This window comes from Saimiri boliviensis, chromosome 6 (assembly GCF_048565385.1).
Source record: "Saimiri boliviensis isolate mSaiBol1 chromosome 6, mSaiBol1.pri, whole genome shotgun sequence".
Lineage (NCBI taxonomy): Eukaryota > Metazoa > Chordata > Mammalia > Primates > Cebidae > Saimiri > Saimiri boliviensis.
In genome coordinates, this window is record NC_133454.1 from 56,004,436 (window position 1) to 56,022,026 (window position 17,591).

Below are 17,591 nucleotides of genomic sequence, written 5' to 3' on the forward strand. Positions count from 1 at the left end.
TCAGCTATTTGCCTGGTCCACTTGATTCTACCGTCACAATATTTTTCATCCTTCACTCTTTGGTTTCAACTCCACCGCCTTGTCCAGTTTTCCATCATTTCATTAGACTCTTTTAATAGATTCTTAACTTACGTTTACTTCAGTTTCACATTGATTGATTTCCTTTTCTCCATTCTACTATATTCTGCCTTGTCTTGTCAGATTAATATTACTGAAGTAAGAATTTGGTCATTCACTTGCCAAGAATGTACCAGTTGTTATTAAGATAATGCCACAATTTGTTTCCAATTTATCATTCTACTCTGATTTTCCTTCAGAGTTTCATTTCCCAAATATGTCTTGGTAGTCTTCTTTTGCACATGCCATTTCTGTTGTCTTGAATGGTTTACCACCTATAACTTAGAATCCTACTCATCTTTCAAGGCTCAATTCAAGTACTGTCTTTTCCTAGGATTGCCCAGCTACTTTTGCTGATTCTGAATGTTGACATCTTGTTTTGTATTTAACTACTTATATTTCTATTTATCTTTACATCTCTCTCCTATAATGCCTAACATGTTGGAGGCACTCAGTAAGTGAGTTTTGAATGAATAATTGTTGAGATTGACATAGGAAGTATTTTAATAGAGAGAATTGATGGAATAAGATCTTGACTCATCTTAATTGAATCTTTTTTCCTTCCAAAAAGCTTTAAGATAGAAGAAAATGTAACTTAGAAGAAAGACGTTTTTCTGGTAGTGGTCTGAAAGAATGAAATCAGCATACTTGGAATTTAATGCTCCTCTTGCTGGCAAGATTGTGCACTTAGAATCAAGAAGCTTCTTAATCAAAGGATTATCTGAGGTCTTACTCATAAAACATGTATGTCTGGCACCAGTTTAAAATGAGCTGTTTTTATAAGGTTGCACATGGCCTTTCTCCACTCCCTTCCCTGAGGCTAATTCTTAAGAGGTGAGACTTAGAGAAGTTTGGTCATGAAATAAAATAAAAGGTGAAGAAAGACTAATGTGCTTTCACTAAAGTAAATGTAGTGTGGAAGATGTAGCAGGTTATCTTACATATTTAACACTCCATTTTCATTAATACAGTTGACACTGTTTTCATTAATATACTATCTGGAGTTATGGAGTTATAGAGTGAAACTTCATTTTTTTCACTTTCAAAATATGATCATTGGTAATTACCTATTAAGCAAGAAAGGAACTAGTCTTTTTACGTTGGTTGTAAGTGACACATTGTTAAAACAAACAAAAAAAATACATCTTTTGTTATAATAAGGAAATAAAACTTAGAAAAGGATAGTATTTATGTAAATTTGATATAACATCTTTACCTCACTGATATGAAGCATGATATCAGTTTATCAGCTTCTAAATCAGGTGTCCCCAAACTTGGCCCGTGGGCCACTTGCGGCCCCCTGAGGCCATTTATCCGGCCCCCAGCCACACTTCAGGAAGGGGCACCTCTTTCATTGGTGGTCAGTGAGAGGACCACAGTATGTGGCAGCCCTCCAACGGTCTGAGGGACAGTGAACTGGCCCCCTGTGTAAAAAGTTTGGGGATGCCTGTTCTAAATGATTTTTAAGAGATAGGAAAAAAACTTTGTAACTAGAAGAGTTATTTTGGGGTAGATGGAAAATCAAGTTATTGTAGTTGGAATTTTTCCAGGGCAGAAGGATAATTCGTATTCTTACAGAAATATTTCTCTACTTTGCATAGTCTTCAAGGCTTTGATTTTTTTTTTCTAATTAGAAAGTGTTTGAGTATGCCTATTTAAAATTTATGTAATAACTATTTAGTGAGCACCTATTATATGGTAGGCACTATACTAAGGGATAGAGACACAAGATATACTTGCTTTCTGGTTGCTCACAGTCTAGTGTAAAATAATTGCAATACATTTTTATAAGTGCAATAATAGAGATACGTACTCATTTACCATTACTCTATATGCACTTAAAAAGAACAGCTGTGAAGAAATACTCATATGGCAGCAAGAACAATGGTAATGAAGAAGTATTACTAGGACTAAGTCTTATTTTTTTAAAGAAAACGCTTTATTTATTATTACTGTTATTTTTTGCAGATAATAGATCTTGCTATGTTGCCCAGACTGCTCTCAAACTGCTGGCCTCAAGCAGTCCTCTTGCCTTGGCCTCCCAAAATGTTGGGATTACAGGCGTGATCCACTGTTAGGATTAAGTTTGAAGGAAGTTTAAAGTCTTACTGCTTTTACTTTTTGAACACTCTGCCTGTGTCTATGCAAAGTGCTAGGATACAGCATTTAACCAAGTAATTATGTTGCCTTATAGAACTCATATTCAGAGATGGATACATTTGTATGGTAATTATGATTAATAATCTTTCTACCAAACAATAAAGAGTTAGCAACAAAACAAAACCATGGACCATGAGTTATAAAAATTGGAAAAAGTAAAAATGATGAAAGCTGTTTTTTTAAAAAAATTAATGAAATTTGAAGATTGCTATTTTGGAGTTAGGACTTTAGCTTTCTCTGTAACATACAGAGGGCCATATGGTCTTTTCTGTTCCATACTCAGATTCTCTGATTCTTAGACATTGTCACGTTTTTTTTTCCATTTGTTTTGAGTATTGTCCTGCCAGGATTTTATGTTCTCTGAGAACAAAGACGCTAGTTTTGGGTTCTTCACAGCACCTGTGGACTGCAGTGTTAAATAACTAGTATAGACAGATGCTCACTGCAAATTTGCTAAAACAACAAAAGAAGTAGAGTTTTTTTGCGTGTTTGTGTCAAAAAGGATATTTCAAAGATATGATAATTTAGCCAGTCTTGGTTATTTTAGTTTTACAGAGGGTAGAATTTATCCCTCTGTGGTAGGTTAAAACAGTTTCCAGTCAACATACAGAACATTTCTCTGAAGAAAAAGGGAAAACATTTCATTTGATTTTGAATGAGAGGGAACATAATAGATTTGAGCATTTGAAGGACTGGATTTCTGATTTTTGAATGGTAGGATGGCTTCATTTTCAGTTAATTATCACCACAAACCTAAATTTATGCAGACACCACTGATTGACAGGACAGAATAGTATTGTTAATTTGAATTTTACAGATTCTGAATTGACTGTATGTGTAAGGTGTGCTTTCTTTTTGTATTGGTCTATTGATTCTTACATGTTAAAGTACATCAATCTCACATTAGCAGGTGAATATAAAATAATAAATATGGATAACATGGTGGATTTGGGAGAAGAAAAAATTGAATAGGATGTGTGCATAGTTCTTTTTCCTTTTCCATTTTATTCTTTGTCCCTTGTCTTCTCCTTTTGCTGTAGAATTAAGAGGGAAGATGATCAGGCTGAAACTGTTATGAATTGGAGAAAACAGGTTTGCTGTATTCTGAAGTAATACTAATAGATTTTCCTAATTCTTGTTAATCTGTTAGGACCCTAAGCATATTTATATAATTGACTGTGCATGATGCTGTTTTTTTTTCTCTGGTGACCTCCCTTTCTGAGCTTCCATTCATCTCTAGATTCATCTACTTTTCTGAATTTCATTAATTCATGAGCAACTTTTGTAAGTTTCCTTCTGTCCCAGGATACATGCAAGGTTTTGAGATAAGATTGTGATCAAGATACAGCCCCGCACCCTTGAAGCATAAAATCTAATGGAGGAATAAAAACAAATACAAATCAATGTAACAATGATACAATAGGAGTATACAGAGGGTGCAGTGAAAGTCCATAAGAGGGGCACCTAACTTCAGTCTGCATATTTAGGAAAAGCTTGTAAAACAAGACCGATATCTTTTTTTTTTTTTTTTTTTTTTTTTTGAGAGGGAGTCTCTCTGTGTTATCCAGGCTAGAGTGGTGCAGTGGTGCGATCTTGGCTCAATGCAACCTCTGCCTTCTGAGTTCAGGCAATTCTCCTGCCTCAGCCTTCTGAGTAGCTGGGATTACAGGCACACACCACCACACCCAGTTAATTTTTGTATTTTTAGTAGAGACGGGGTTTCACCATGTTGGTCAGAAGACTCGTTTTTTTTCTATTTTTTCTTAAGGACATCTTGCTGTCTCTCATCTTCTAAAGCTACTTATAACAAGAAACTCTGCTCTTTAAAATTTCTCTCTGTCTTACTTACCCATCCAAAACCAATTTCCTTGCTTGCTAAAAACAAAACTTAGACATAAATCAGAATTGATCCTTTTTTTTAAAATTATTTTTGAGACGGACTCTTGCTCTGTCCTCAGGCTAGAGTGCAGTAGTGCGATTTCGGCTCACTGCAACCTCTGCCTCCTGGGTTCAAGCGATTCTCCTGTCTCAGCCTCCTGAGTAGCTGGGACACCAGGCCCGGCTAATTTTTGTATTTTTAGTAGAGATAGAGTTTCACCATGTTGGTTAGGATGGTTTCGATCTCTTGAGCTTGTGATCTGCCCGCCTTGACCTCTCAAAAGTGCTGGGATTACAGGTGTGAGCCATCGAGCCTGGCCAGAATTGATCTTCTTAAGGATCATTTGTATTAATTGATAGGAGTTTATTAACATAAAAGTACTTGTACTACTATCATGGAAAGGTGAGAAAATCCAAGGTCAACCTCCCCCCAATCATAATAAAATAATACTTAACATGTATGAACCCTTAATATTTGTTAGGCAGTAAGTTAACTACTATATATCTTGTATTCAAGTGAAAGATGCAAACATAGCAAACTCCTTAACTCCAACTACCCTTTTCCCTCATCTTTTACAGGTGCCCTGTTCTCTACAGGAGCCCGAAAAAAATTCTATTTAAAGAGCCCAGGTTGCTTAGCACTGCAATCAGCCGTATTAGAAACCTTTAATTCATTAATTTTCAGCTTTTGTGAGGTGGGTAGGAGAACAGAGAAGCATGAATATAGTATGAAAAAACATATCAGTGTTATAATTGCCTTGATTTTTAAAGTATTTTGAAATTTCAAATAACTGTAAGGGAAGTCATGAGATAGTTGTTTCTGAAAGCAAGCAAGGATTTTTAAAGATTCCTGTAAAATGCTGTTTATTCTATTTTAATAATCCTTTTTTTTTTTTTTTTTTTTTTTTTTGAGACAGAGTCTCACTCTGTTGCTCAGGCTGGAGTGCAGTGGTGCAATCTCAGCTCACTGCATTCTCCACCTCCTGGGTTCAAGCAATTCTCCTGCCTCAACCTTCTGAGTAGCTGGGATTATAGGCATGACCCACCCTACTAGTCTAATTTTGTATTTTTAGTAGAAATAAAGTTTCACCATGTTGGCCAGGCTGGTCTCAAACTCCTGACTTCAGGTGATCCACCTGCCTCAGCCTCTCAAAGTGCTGAAATTACAGGCATGAGCCACCATGGCCAGCCAGAATCTCTGATTCTATTTATTTTATTATATACTATAAATTTATAAAGAATGCTTTTTTAAAACTTGATTTATGTATTCATATCCTATTTTATAGTTGTCCTAATTACTTGAAGGAAGTAACACTGAACCGATTATAAAAGGTTGAATTGTAATGTGTTATCTCCTGCCCTCGTTACAGTTTTTTGTTTTGTGAGAGTGGTGAATATGTGGATTACTTAGTATTCAGAAATCTCTAGAATTGAGGGGTAACACATTTTTAAATGTTGAAAATCAACTTTATTGAGGTAAAATTTGCATAAAATAAGATGCACTAATTTTGAGTGTGTGGTTTAGATGACTTTGACAAATGAATATGCATACTCATGTGAACATTATCTTAATTAAGGAACAGAACATTTCTATCACTGAAGAAAGTTCCTTCATTTCTTTCTGCAGTCATTCCCAACCCTCTTCCCTACCTCACCCCTAGGCAGTTGCTGTTTTGCTTTTGTTGTTTTAGTTTAGTTTTTTTCTTTTCTATGTTGGAGTCATTTAGTGTTTACTCTCTTTTGTACTGGCTTCTTTTGCTTACCATGATGTTTTTATGATTCATCCATATTTGTTGTATGTATGAGTACTTTTTTTCCTTTCTAGTACATTATATAGACATATCACAGTTTGTCTATTCATTCATCTGTTGATGGACATTTGAGTTTCTAGTTTTGGGCTCCTATGAATAGAGCTGCTGTGAACATTTACATATTCTGTGGACACAAATTGTTTTCTCTCTTGAGAGAAATTCATTCATGGGTCATATGTAAATATATGCTTATACTTTTATAAGAAACTTCCAGTTTTCCAGAATGTTAGCACATTCCCACCAGCAATGTTATAAGAGTTCTAGTTACTCCACCTCCTTGCTACCACTTTTTATGATTAACCATACTAGTTGGTGTATAGTGGTATCTCATTTTGGTTTTAAGTTGTGTTTTCCTGATGACTACAGCTGTTAAGCACCTTTACGTGTGCTTATTGGCCTTTGATGTATCTTTGTGATATGTTTCTTTAAGCCTTGTGCCCCTTTTAACATTCGTCTTCCATTATTGATTGTAAAGTTGCATATAATCTGGATACAAATTCTTTATCAGATAACTGTATTGTGAATATTTTTTCTGTTTGTGGCTTGTCTTTTCATTTTCTTATCAATGTCTTTAGAATAGCAAATGTTTCAAATTTTTGTCCAGTTTACTAGATTTTTTTTTATGGTTTATAGAAATCTGTGCCCACCCTAGGGCCTTTTTTTTTATGTTATAAAATATTTTGTTCCATATATTTTATCTTTTTTTTTCTTTCTTCCTTTTTTGTTTTTTTATACCCGAAAGTCTTAAAGATTTTTTTCTGTGTTATCTTCTGAAAAACTTTATGTTTAAGCCCATGATCTGCTTAATTTTTGTGTAGGGCATGATGAGTTCAAGGGTCAAGGTTCATGCTAAACTATAGTAGGCTCATGTACTCATGATGTGTCATTATCAGCAAGAATAGATATGTACGTACACTGTGTGTGTATGTGTGTATATATATGTAATTTGTTATATGTGTATGTTTTCCATGAGCCATTGTACACACGGTGTATATATATGTATTTATTTTATTAACATAATCTTTAACATATTGTTTGGTTTGTAAATCACGCTTATTTAAAAGATTGTGGCTCTTTGTATAAAAATCTTTAGAAAAAGTTTTTATTTTCCAATTTTGGCATATAGTGCTGCTGAAGCAAGCACAAAAGTTTTTATTTTCTAATCATCATTATCTTTGTGTTGTTTTGACTTCCACGAAATGCTTAGATCCATTATCCTTTTGTTGTTTTGGATTTGGTGAAAAGCTTAGATCTTGCAAAGCTGAAAGTATATATTGTCTCTGGCTAACACAGAGTTCAGTATCTTCAGATCTGGTCTGTGATAAAACAGCCCTGGGTACTAATCAGGGTTCTACACTGGCGGGGCATTCCTATTTCTTTGGTTGGGGCCCTCTTTCTCTCACCTTGCCCTAACAGTTTTCATTTGCTATTTGGAAGAAAAACAGATTCTCCTTTAGGAATCAGGTTAGTATATGAAAGAGATGAAGGAACTGGTTGAGCTCACAGGTTCTTTGTGTTTTTCACTTTTTTCCCTTTTCTGTTTGTTTTCTGTGAGCCAGGGTTTTTCTTCCCCCCGAACTCTTCCCTTCTCTTCTCTTCTTGGGGGAATAGCTTCACATACTCTGCAAACACCTCCTTTCTTTTTACCGTTTTCCTGAGTGTATTTTCTTGAGAGTAAGATTATATTTCTCCAGAATTTTCCTTGTGATGCTCCTAGCCAAGTGTCCTAAAATGGTTGATTTTCTTGGGTTAAACACCAATTAGGGTACCAAAAACACAGGGCACTGAGGTCAGGGGTTGGCAGGGGAGAATTTTATACTACAGAGAAGTAGCATGGGTGTGAATGGGCTTTCCTTCTAGCTGTCTCATCTCTAATACTTCATATTTTGCAGTTTGCCATAGCTATTTTTAAATATTGGAGCAATTCTATTATACTCAGCCAATAAGAAAACAATATGTATGACTCTGTGATGTTCTTGTGTTTGCTTTGTTGATAGGGGTTACTGCTCTTATTTTATCATGTGTATTTACACGTCCTACTTTGTGTTTCTCTAGATGAAACACAGTTTATTACTAATATATAACTGTTGTCTTTTTCTTTTTCTGTTTTCTCTTCCTTCTTTTTTTTTTTTACCCTGTGGTTCTTGTGCAGGTCTTGTTCAGCGTTGCGTAATCATCCAGAAAGATGACAATGGATTCGGGCTGACGGTCAGTGGAGACAATCCAGTCTTCGTACAGTCTGTCAAAGAAGGCAAGCACTTTTAAAAACAATTTATCACTCAGTAAACAGAATAAGAATAAAAAAACTTAAATAATGGCAATTTCCAAGAATATAATAATTACATGAATTGCAGGTCATGTAGACTATTGTGCTAGATTCGTCTATGGTGTCATAATTATAGGAAGGAATTTACTCCAGTGGTTTTTTTTTTTTTCACTTTCTAGAAAGCAGTGTTTACATAGTTTTAGAAATCACGTGACTCCTTGGTCTTGATACTTTATTGTCCACACAGAAATTTCTGAAATTTCAGTTTTCCATGGCACCAAGTGATATTTTGGCAAAGACAGATTAAAGAGATAGCTGTGGTCTCAAAAATACCAATTATTTTCCCAGAACAACAATGATAATGTTTTCTACTGCTATTACCATATATTAAATACTTCCTTTATGTTGGTTGCTATAATTTAAGGTAGACAATTTTTTAAATCCCCATTTTATAGGTGATACTGAGGTTTAAACATAAAATCAGTCCCAGGTCATACAAGTAGTGAGTGGTAGAAGCAGGATTTGAATTTAAAGTCTGTCTGACTTTATAGCCCATGTTTTTAATCACTTTGTTATACTGTCCCTCTGTCAGGAAGATGATCAGTAAATGCAAATGAATCACATTTTAAGTAATTAATTTCTCATGCAGATGGAGCAGCCATGCGGGCTGGAGTACAGACAGGTGATCGAATCATCAAGGTAAGGAAAAGGCTATTACGGAATTTATGGTAGGATTAAAAACAACAAACATTGGTTCTATTCTGATTTTTTCACTTGGATTTTTATAAAAAGCATCATATTACATATGATAGATCTGTTGACTATAAAAACGTATTTCATTTGTCTTAAAATTCTCCTTTACTGAAGGGCATAATAAAAGGATCGAAAATAATGGAGGAATATATGTTCTTGAGTAGGAGAGTAAATCAGTGTTGTAAAGGTCATTTCTCTCCAGATTAGTCTGTTATTAAGAAATTCTCATCAAAGTACAAGTTGAGCATTTCTAATCTGAAATCTGAAATGCTCCCAACTCTGAAACTTTCTGAGTACCAACGTGACACAATGAATGGAAGATTTCACACCTGACCTCATGTGATGAGTCATGTGACACCATAAATGGAAAATTTCACACCTGACCTCATATGATGAGTCATGTGAAGAAAGCTGGTTTCACCGGGTACAGTAGCATGAGCCCATGGTACCAGCTACTCAGGAGGCTGAGGTGGGAGGATCGTTTGAGTACAGGAGTTGAGACTGCAGTGCACTTTGATCATACCTGAGAATAGCCACAGCACTTTGCCCTGGGCAGTATAGTGAGATTCTGTCTTTAAAAAACAGTAAATAAAACCAAACCAAAACAAAAAACTTTGTTTCATGCACAAAGGTATTTAAAACATATAAAGCTATGTTCAGGCTATGTGGATAAGGTATATATGAAACATGAATTTCATTTTTAAATGTGGGTCTCATCCCCAAGATGTATCATTATGTATATGTAAATATTGCAAAATTGAGAAAAATCCAGAATACTTCTTCTGGTGCCAAGTATTTTAGGTAAGTGATACTTGACCTGTATACAAATAGAATTGGAGTGGTAGATGTCAATGTGATTATTCTTCCAGATGAACTTTATAAGTATATAAGAATAGTTAAGGGAAAAAATACGTTATATATATATGTGTGTATGTATGAGAAGAGCTGTCTGTGACTCTAGTCTAGATATAGACCTACCGGTGGTATACAATAGAGAGACTAGAAATAGACTTTGGATTCAGATCAGTAGGAAAAGAATGGGTTAGTAACTATTCTTGAAATAATTGACTAATTTGAGTATTTAAAATCAAATTATTATTACGTAGGAAAGGATGCCATGAACAATAATTTGGAAGAAATATTTGAAATGTCTCACAGACCGGATATCCTTAATTTTAAAGAATACTTTAAAATTACTAAGAAAGGAATAAATGTTCTGAAAGAAAAATGGGCAAATAATTTTATCAGGCAGTTTCCCAAAGTAATTGAAATACATAACATAGTAATAGTAATGGGGATATGGCCAACCTCACTGATAACAAAGAAGTAGGAATTGAAATGATAGGTGAAAAATGTATTTGGTTGTCAGAAAATTTAAAGATAAGTAATACACATTTAGCATAGTTTGGGTATGATAAAATGACTATTCTAATGAGTTTGCTGTGAGTATAAATTAGGTAAAATCTGTTTGGATGAAAGTCTGAATATGTATCAAAAGTCTTTAAGAAAGTATGTAACCTGTGACAAGCAATTTTGCTTTTAGGAACTTATCTGAGGAAATAAGTGTACAAATGTCAAGTTAGGTGTGTACAAGGAAATTCATACTGGCTTTATCACATAACTATGCATAAATTGAGGGATAGAGAAATAAATTATGTTTCATTTGAAGCTTTTGAAAAGAAGGGATTAGTCAATATGTATCTTTATTGAAGGATAGCCACCATACAGTGGAAAAAAAAAAGCCAGTTGTAATGTATAATGTTTATGTGTCTATTTGGTGTGTATATTCTAGAAAAGTGTCTCCAAAATTAAATGTCATAGCTAACAGTAACTATTTCATGGGGCAGGATGAGTATACTTGTACTTCTGTTTTTTACACTGATGTATTTGAATTTTAGATAACTTGGATCAGAGAATTAATCAGAAAATTAATGTTAAATCCACATTTGGTATTTTTACCTTGATTTGTTTTGTTTAATTCAGAATCAGGATGCATTTAGCCGGTCTGAAAATTAATTTTCTTTGTAAAGAGTAGATCATGGTTGAAAAACTAAAAGTAAATTGAGTATTGTGGAAATACTTATTTTAAAAAATTATTTTTGATTTATTATTAGTTTTGACAAATTGATGACTTGGTAATTAAAAGCAAAGTGATCTTTTCTATTTGTATGAACCCTTCACTGGGAAGGATTTGTAAATCTGTTTCATGGTATGTTTTGCCATTTGTCACGGTGAATGAGTTGTAATGTTTTGTATGTGAAGGCCTTGGTTTATGTTTAAGTACATTTTGTTGCCACATATGCCCATAGAATCATGGTGTGAAAGTGAATATTGTATCAAATACATACATATTTTAATCTATCCTTGATTACTATGTTATAGTTGGTTATATTACATATGATCATTCCTGAAGTCATTTTATCTATTGTCTCAGTAGAATGTATCTGACATACACTACTTCTGTTTTCTCACAGGTGAATGGAACTCTGGTGACTCATTCAAATCATCTGGAGGTGGTGAAGCTAATCAAATGTAGGTGAATGTTATTCTTACTTTTAATTGTTTTCTGAAACCTTTAAAGTAAGGATCAGCAAATTTCCTGTAATAAGCCAAAGAGTAAATATTTAGGCTGTGTGGACTGTATAGTCTACTACCCACTCTGTCTTTGTATCTTGAAAGCAGCCATAGACAATATGTAAATGAATGGGTGTGGCTGTGTTTCAGTAAAACTTTATTTACCAAAAGTCTGTGATCCTGGTTTAGCCCCTTGGCGGGAGTTTGCTGATGCCTGCATTGAAGGAAAATCTGAGTTGAAAACTCTTTACTTACTAGTAACTATCTTTTGTCAACTCCATTTATATGGTGGATCATAATATTCTTGTCATTCTTGGTAATATTGAATACATATATTTTTTAAAATGCTTGAGTCACCTGAGAGGAAGGAGGTTGAGAAATCAGATATATGGCCTGATGAACTGAAATGAGACTAGCGATCTTCTCTTGGAAATCTTTAGGGTTAAGAATTTGTGATCTTCAGGTTTAAGTGAATAGCCTGTTGGACTTAGTTCTCTGTGGAGAGACAGGCTTGAAGCAGTGGGAGCCTGCAGTTAACCCCTGTCATTTTCAGGGTCAAGGGTGGATTCATGCACCTCCAGCTGGCAGTGAGGTATGGGCAAGCCAGGCCTCAGCCACGCACAGGGCCTCAGTTTTCCCATTTGCACAGGGAGAAGGGAAGGTTCCGTGCCCTGTGGTGGTGATGGGGTGGGTCGTCTGAATCTGGGTCACCTGAAGTCTAGGTGCTGCTATACCTTCCCCTACCTGGGCTTTTGTTTCATTTTGTTGTTACCTTTTAACCTTACCTGCTTTCCAAGAGAGGTTTTATATTTTCTTTTTTTTTCTAGGGTCAGGGTCTTGTAGAGTGCAGTAGTACAATTATAGCTCACTGCAGCCTCTAACTCCTGGATTCAAGTGATCCTCCCACCTTGTTTGTTTATTTATTTTAATTATTATTTTTTTTTTTTGAGACAGAGTCTCACTCTCGCCCAGGCTGGAGTGCAGTGGTGTGATCTCTGCTTACTGCAACCTCTGCCTCTGAGGTTCAAGCGATTCTCCTGCTTCAGCCTCCCAAGTAGTTGGAGTTACAGGCATGTGCCACCACTCCCAGCTAATTTTTTGTATTTTTAGTAGAAACAGAGTTTCACCATGTTAGCCAGGATGCTCTGAATCTCCTGACCTCGTGATCTACCTGCCTTGGCCTCCCAAAGTGCTGGGATTACAAGCATGAGTCACTACGCCCGGCCTTGTTATTTTTTTTGAGAGACAAGGTCTTGTTATGTTCTCCAGGCTGCTGTCAAAATCCTGGGCTCACCTGCCTCAGTCTCCCAAAGTGCTGGGATTACAGGCATGACCCACTCCACCTTGCCAAGATTTTATATTTTCTAATTGCTTCACATATTGAATGGAAAATAACATGACAATTATAGCAGAAGTAAAGAAAGTCACATGAGCGTCTACCACCTAAAACATAACTTCCTCTTTCTTTGTTCTGGCCTGGTTTGGGTCTTATGTATTTGTTATTGCATCTCTTAAAGGAAAAAAAAACGGGGAGAGACTGCTTAAACTGAATGTAATTTAAAAAAAGGAATTAAAAAAAAGAATTTATTGTCTTCTGCATCAGATTTTTCCACAGTAAAGTAGACTAGAAATAAGAAATAGTTGTTTGTGGTCAAGCAGAATCACTACTGTTTTATTTAATTCAATTTCTCTGTATTGGGTGGGTAGACCTCTTCAGAAGAAATTTAATGAACTAACTTTTTTCTTGGCCTTTTTGCTGCTATGTGAAGCAATTATGAAATTTTTTTAACCTTTTCATGACAGTACCAGTACTCCAAATGGTCACTTTGATCAGAGTTCTTAACTTTAGTGTATTTTAAAAGAAGTACAGTGATCAAAGTTAGATCCCCATACTTGAATAAGTTTGACTACTTATTTAATAAGAATGTGATTTATAAATTGTGTGCTGCATAAATATGGTTTATTTTAATAAGTTTATGCCTGATATTTATTGAGGAGTATAAAACCATTTCTTTAGTTTTCTAGGTTGTATTTTTTGCTCATTCTGTGTAAATTTTACTTAAAAAATTAAATCCCAGGATTCTGGCAGTAGATTGCTTATCCAATAGTAAGGGCACAGCTAAACACTTACAGTTAAGCATAATAACCTCTGCATATCCAAAACAGATATAAATATGACATCCCTAAAGCCTGGGTATATGTCACAGAGTTCCTGCACATCCTACTATTTAATGCATATTCTGGATATAATAAAAGTGTTATCAAACCAGAACAGTTTAGAAATAGCTAAAGAAAGGAAGGGAAAAGGTAGGAAGCTATTGTAAGCAAGTATGTAGGCAAATGAGATATAATAGATGACTTTCTGATAGAGAGCAATAAGATTGAAAAGCCTTAGAAGTGTTTACATGACGAATTCCTCCAAATCATAACACTTGTGACTACTACACATAGCAAAAATTGTTTTTAGAATACCAAAACCCTGTGAAATAATTGATAATGATTTCCATGGGACAGTTACATTGAAAGACAAATGTGAAATACATTTAAAAGTTATACTGAAATGTCTAATAAAAAGGTTTTTCCATATCTGTTACTGAGTCTGATTATGGTGATTTTTGCTATCTGGATATTCCCGCCTGTACTATCTCTAATGAATTCCTTTCCATTTCTCCAGATATTTTCTACTAAAATTTACTACCTTATTGATTATGTTTTTCCCCTGTTATTGTGGAATATTTTTTGGTGATACTCATTTTGTAAAGTTAACTTAAATTTGCATTTATATTCTAGCATATGCACTAAACCCTGCCTACATAGTATCATCTTAAAATACGAAGATTTAGGCCGGGTACCGTGTCTCACACCTGTAATCCTACCACCTTAGGAGGCCAAGGTGGGCGGATCACTTGAGCTCAGGAGTTCAAGACCAGCCTGGCCAACAAAATACAAAAATTCACTGAGCCTGGTGGCACATGCCTGTAGTAGCAGCTACTTCTGGGGGCTGAGCTGGGAGGACTGCTTGAACCCAGGAAGTTGAGGCTGCAGTGAGCTGACATTGTAGCACTGCACTCCAGCCTGGAAGATTTAAAAAATTTACATTTAAGAAATTAATTAGGGCCGGGCACGGTGGCTCAAGCCCGTAATCCCAGCACTTTGGGAGGCCGAGGTGGGTGGATCATGAGGTCAAGAGATCGAGACCATCTTGGTCAACATGGTGAAACCCTGTCTCTACTAAAAATACAAAAAATTAGCTGGGCATGGTGGTGCGTGCCTGTAATCCCAGCTACTCAGGAGGCTGAGGCAGGAGAATTGCCTGAACCTAGGAGGCGGAGGTTGCGGTGAGCCGAGATCGCGCCATTGCACTCCAGCCTGGGTAACAGGAGCGAAACTCTGTCTCAAAAAAAAAAAAAATTAATTAATTAATTAAACAGAGCCACTAATAGATGGTTGATTTTAACTCTCCTCTAAATTAAGAAAATATGTTATTGAGTTATACATTTTATTGCTTTTAAGTAATAGCTGACCTTACAAGTCATAATTTGCTATCTGAAAATGGCATCGTTCTTTTGGATTTTTAGGGCAGTCAGAAATGACATTAGATTTTTTTTCTGTGGAGACACGGTTAGCAGATGATGGGACAGTCGTACATAACTGGATCTTTTAGAACTATCAAGATTAAGTTCTAAAATGCTATAAAAAGTTTCTTGACAGTGTTATTTTCCCTTCCCTTACCTTTTTCCATCTCCCCACCCCAAGCTGGTTCCTATGTAGCTCTCACTGTTCAGGGACGCCCACCTGGGTCGCCCCAGATTCCACTCGCCGATTCTGAAGTAGAGCCATCAGTCATTGGACATATGTCTCCCATCATGACATCTCCTCATTCACCTGGAGCATCTGGGAATATGGAGAGAATCACTAGTCCTGTACTCATGGGGGTAAGAATGGGAAAATTTCTTCGTAAATGCTCAGTCTTATAAGGATGTGTTTATTTTTAAGAATTTTAAATACTGGACTGATTAGCAAATTAAATTTAAGATCCTGGAAAACAACTTTCTAATATAAAAATTACATAATGATTAGGAGTAGTTAGAATCTTGTCATAGCAGATTTAACAAGTATTAGACACCTGCCATATGTAAAACAATGTTCCATGCACAAAAATACAATTAAGATACTCTATGTTCAAGGTTCTTAGTCATCTTAGAATGTGTACTTTTAAGGGGATGGGAATTTTTGTTTATTTTGTTTACTGTTGTGTTTCCAGTACCTGAAATATTTCCTTTTTTCTTTTTTTTTTTTTTTTGAGACGGAGTTTTGCTCTTGTTACCCAGGCTGGAGTGCAATGGCGCGATCTCGGCTCACTGCAACCTCCGTCTCCTGGGTTCAGGCAATTCTCCTGCCTCAGCCTCCCGAGTAGCTGGGACTACGGGCACGTACCACCATGCCCAGCTAATTTTTTGTATTTTTAGTAGAGACAGGGTTTCACCATGTTGACCAGGATGGTCTCGATCTCTTGACCTCGTGATCCACTGCCTCAGCCTCCCAAAGTGCTGGGATTACAGGCTTGAGCCACTGCGCCCAGCCCTGAAATATTTCTTAGCATGTAGACTGTACTTATCAAAGCTTTGTTGACTGAGATTAAATCAAGAGTATACAAGTAATTATAATACGAAGGCAGAATGTAGACATTATGAGGGCAAAAAATACTAAGTTCTATGAAGATTCAAAGGACGGAGAAAGCACATAGAAGAAGAAAAATAAATAGAAGGAGCTAAAAAGCACCAAATATTGTGGAGAAGTAGCTAGGATTTTTGTTTGGTTGGTGCCTGTTAAGAATGTTTGTAGTGGGAGATGAACTTGAAAATAGTAGGTTGACTATGTATTTTGAAAAATGACATCTACCAGGCTAATTTACATGTCACTAGATAAGCAGTGTTCAACATTTTTCTTTTAAAGCAAAAGAGTACATGATTATCCTAGGATTATCGGAAGACTAATTTGGTAAAATAGGGTTGTGAAACAAGGAGGGATGATGGGTGAGAATTAGGGAGCTGTCTTCATATTTCAGGTAAGAGGTACTGAGTGTTTGAGCTATGCATGGGGATCGATAGTAAAGATCCGAATGAGGGAAAGTAAAAGATACTGTTCTTACACTAAGAAAACTTCATTTCTCCAATATCAATATTTAATATTCTCTTGAACCCAGTTTAGTAAAAGTGAAATAGAAGGGAAAACATTTCCTTGTAGTTTCTTATCTTTTAAGTGTGATGTCTAAAAGCCTGTCCTTACATTCCAGAAATAGAGAAAAACCTAATAGGTATTGATAATTGAAGCTGAGGCAAAACTTTGCATGTTACATTTCCTCTGTTTATTTTAGCTTCATTTTCTCTATGCTGGTTGTTGTTTCTTTTTTATCTTTTTCTTTTCTAGGAGGAAAACAATGTGGTTCATAACCAGAAAGTAGAAATTCTGAGAAAAATGTTACAGAAAGAACAGGAACGGCTACAGGTATTAAATGAGAAGTAGGGCTGTTTACAGGCCAATGAAAACGTGAGTGGGCATTGTTGAGTCGGTGTTTATCATACTTACAATCAAGCACTATTGTAACCAATGTCATTAGCTATTTTATTGATTAAGAATGGACGATTTCTGTATCTTTTTTACATAAGTGATTAATTCTGAAAATATTTTTATAACTTTTCAGTTATTGCAGGAAGATTACAACCGAACACCTGCCCAAAGATTGCTAAAAGAGATCCAAGAGGCCAAGAAACACATTCCTCAGCTGCAAGAGCAGTTATCCAAAGCCACAGGCTCTGCTCAGGTAGCATCACTATTACAAATGCTACCCAACTTTTTGCAGGATAATTTTCTTTTGGGAATGTGTCAGAGAATGTTGCAGTTGCCTTTTTTAAAGTTATTTTTCTAGCATAGGACAACAGGCTGTCCTGTTAAGGATGTTACAGAATTAATGATTAACAAAAATAAATGTGGGCGTCCGATTGTTTGCTTAGTCATGATATCACATTTCT

At 35.6% G+C, this 17,591-nt stretch overlaps 1 protein-coding gene across 3 annotated transcripts in view; it reads left to right on the top strand.

Moving 5' to 3' along the window:
• Window positions 1-17,591, top strand: part of ARHGEF12 (Rho guanine nucleotide exchange factor 12) — a 148,803-nt gene that overhangs the window by 72,812 nt on the left and 58,400 nt on the right. For 2 of the 3 annotated variants that reach the window (XM_003923590.4, XM_010334424.3), the window contains 6 exons: window positions 8,119-8,217; window positions 8,882-8,931; window positions 11,460-11,517; window positions 15,316-15,494; window positions 16,990-17,067; window positions 17,264-17,383. In XM_003923590.4, coding sequence (XP_003923639.1) covers window positions 8,119-8,217; window positions 8,882-8,931; window positions 11,460-11,517; window positions 15,316-15,494; window positions 16,990-17,067; window positions 17,264-17,383 — 584 coding nt within the window. The remainder of the gene's footprint in view (window positions 1-8,118; window positions 8,218-8,881; window positions 8,932-11,459; window positions 11,518-15,315; window positions 15,495-16,989; window positions 17,068-17,263; window positions 17,384-17,591) is intronic. The other variant, XM_074400735.1, reaches the window with a different exon arrangement.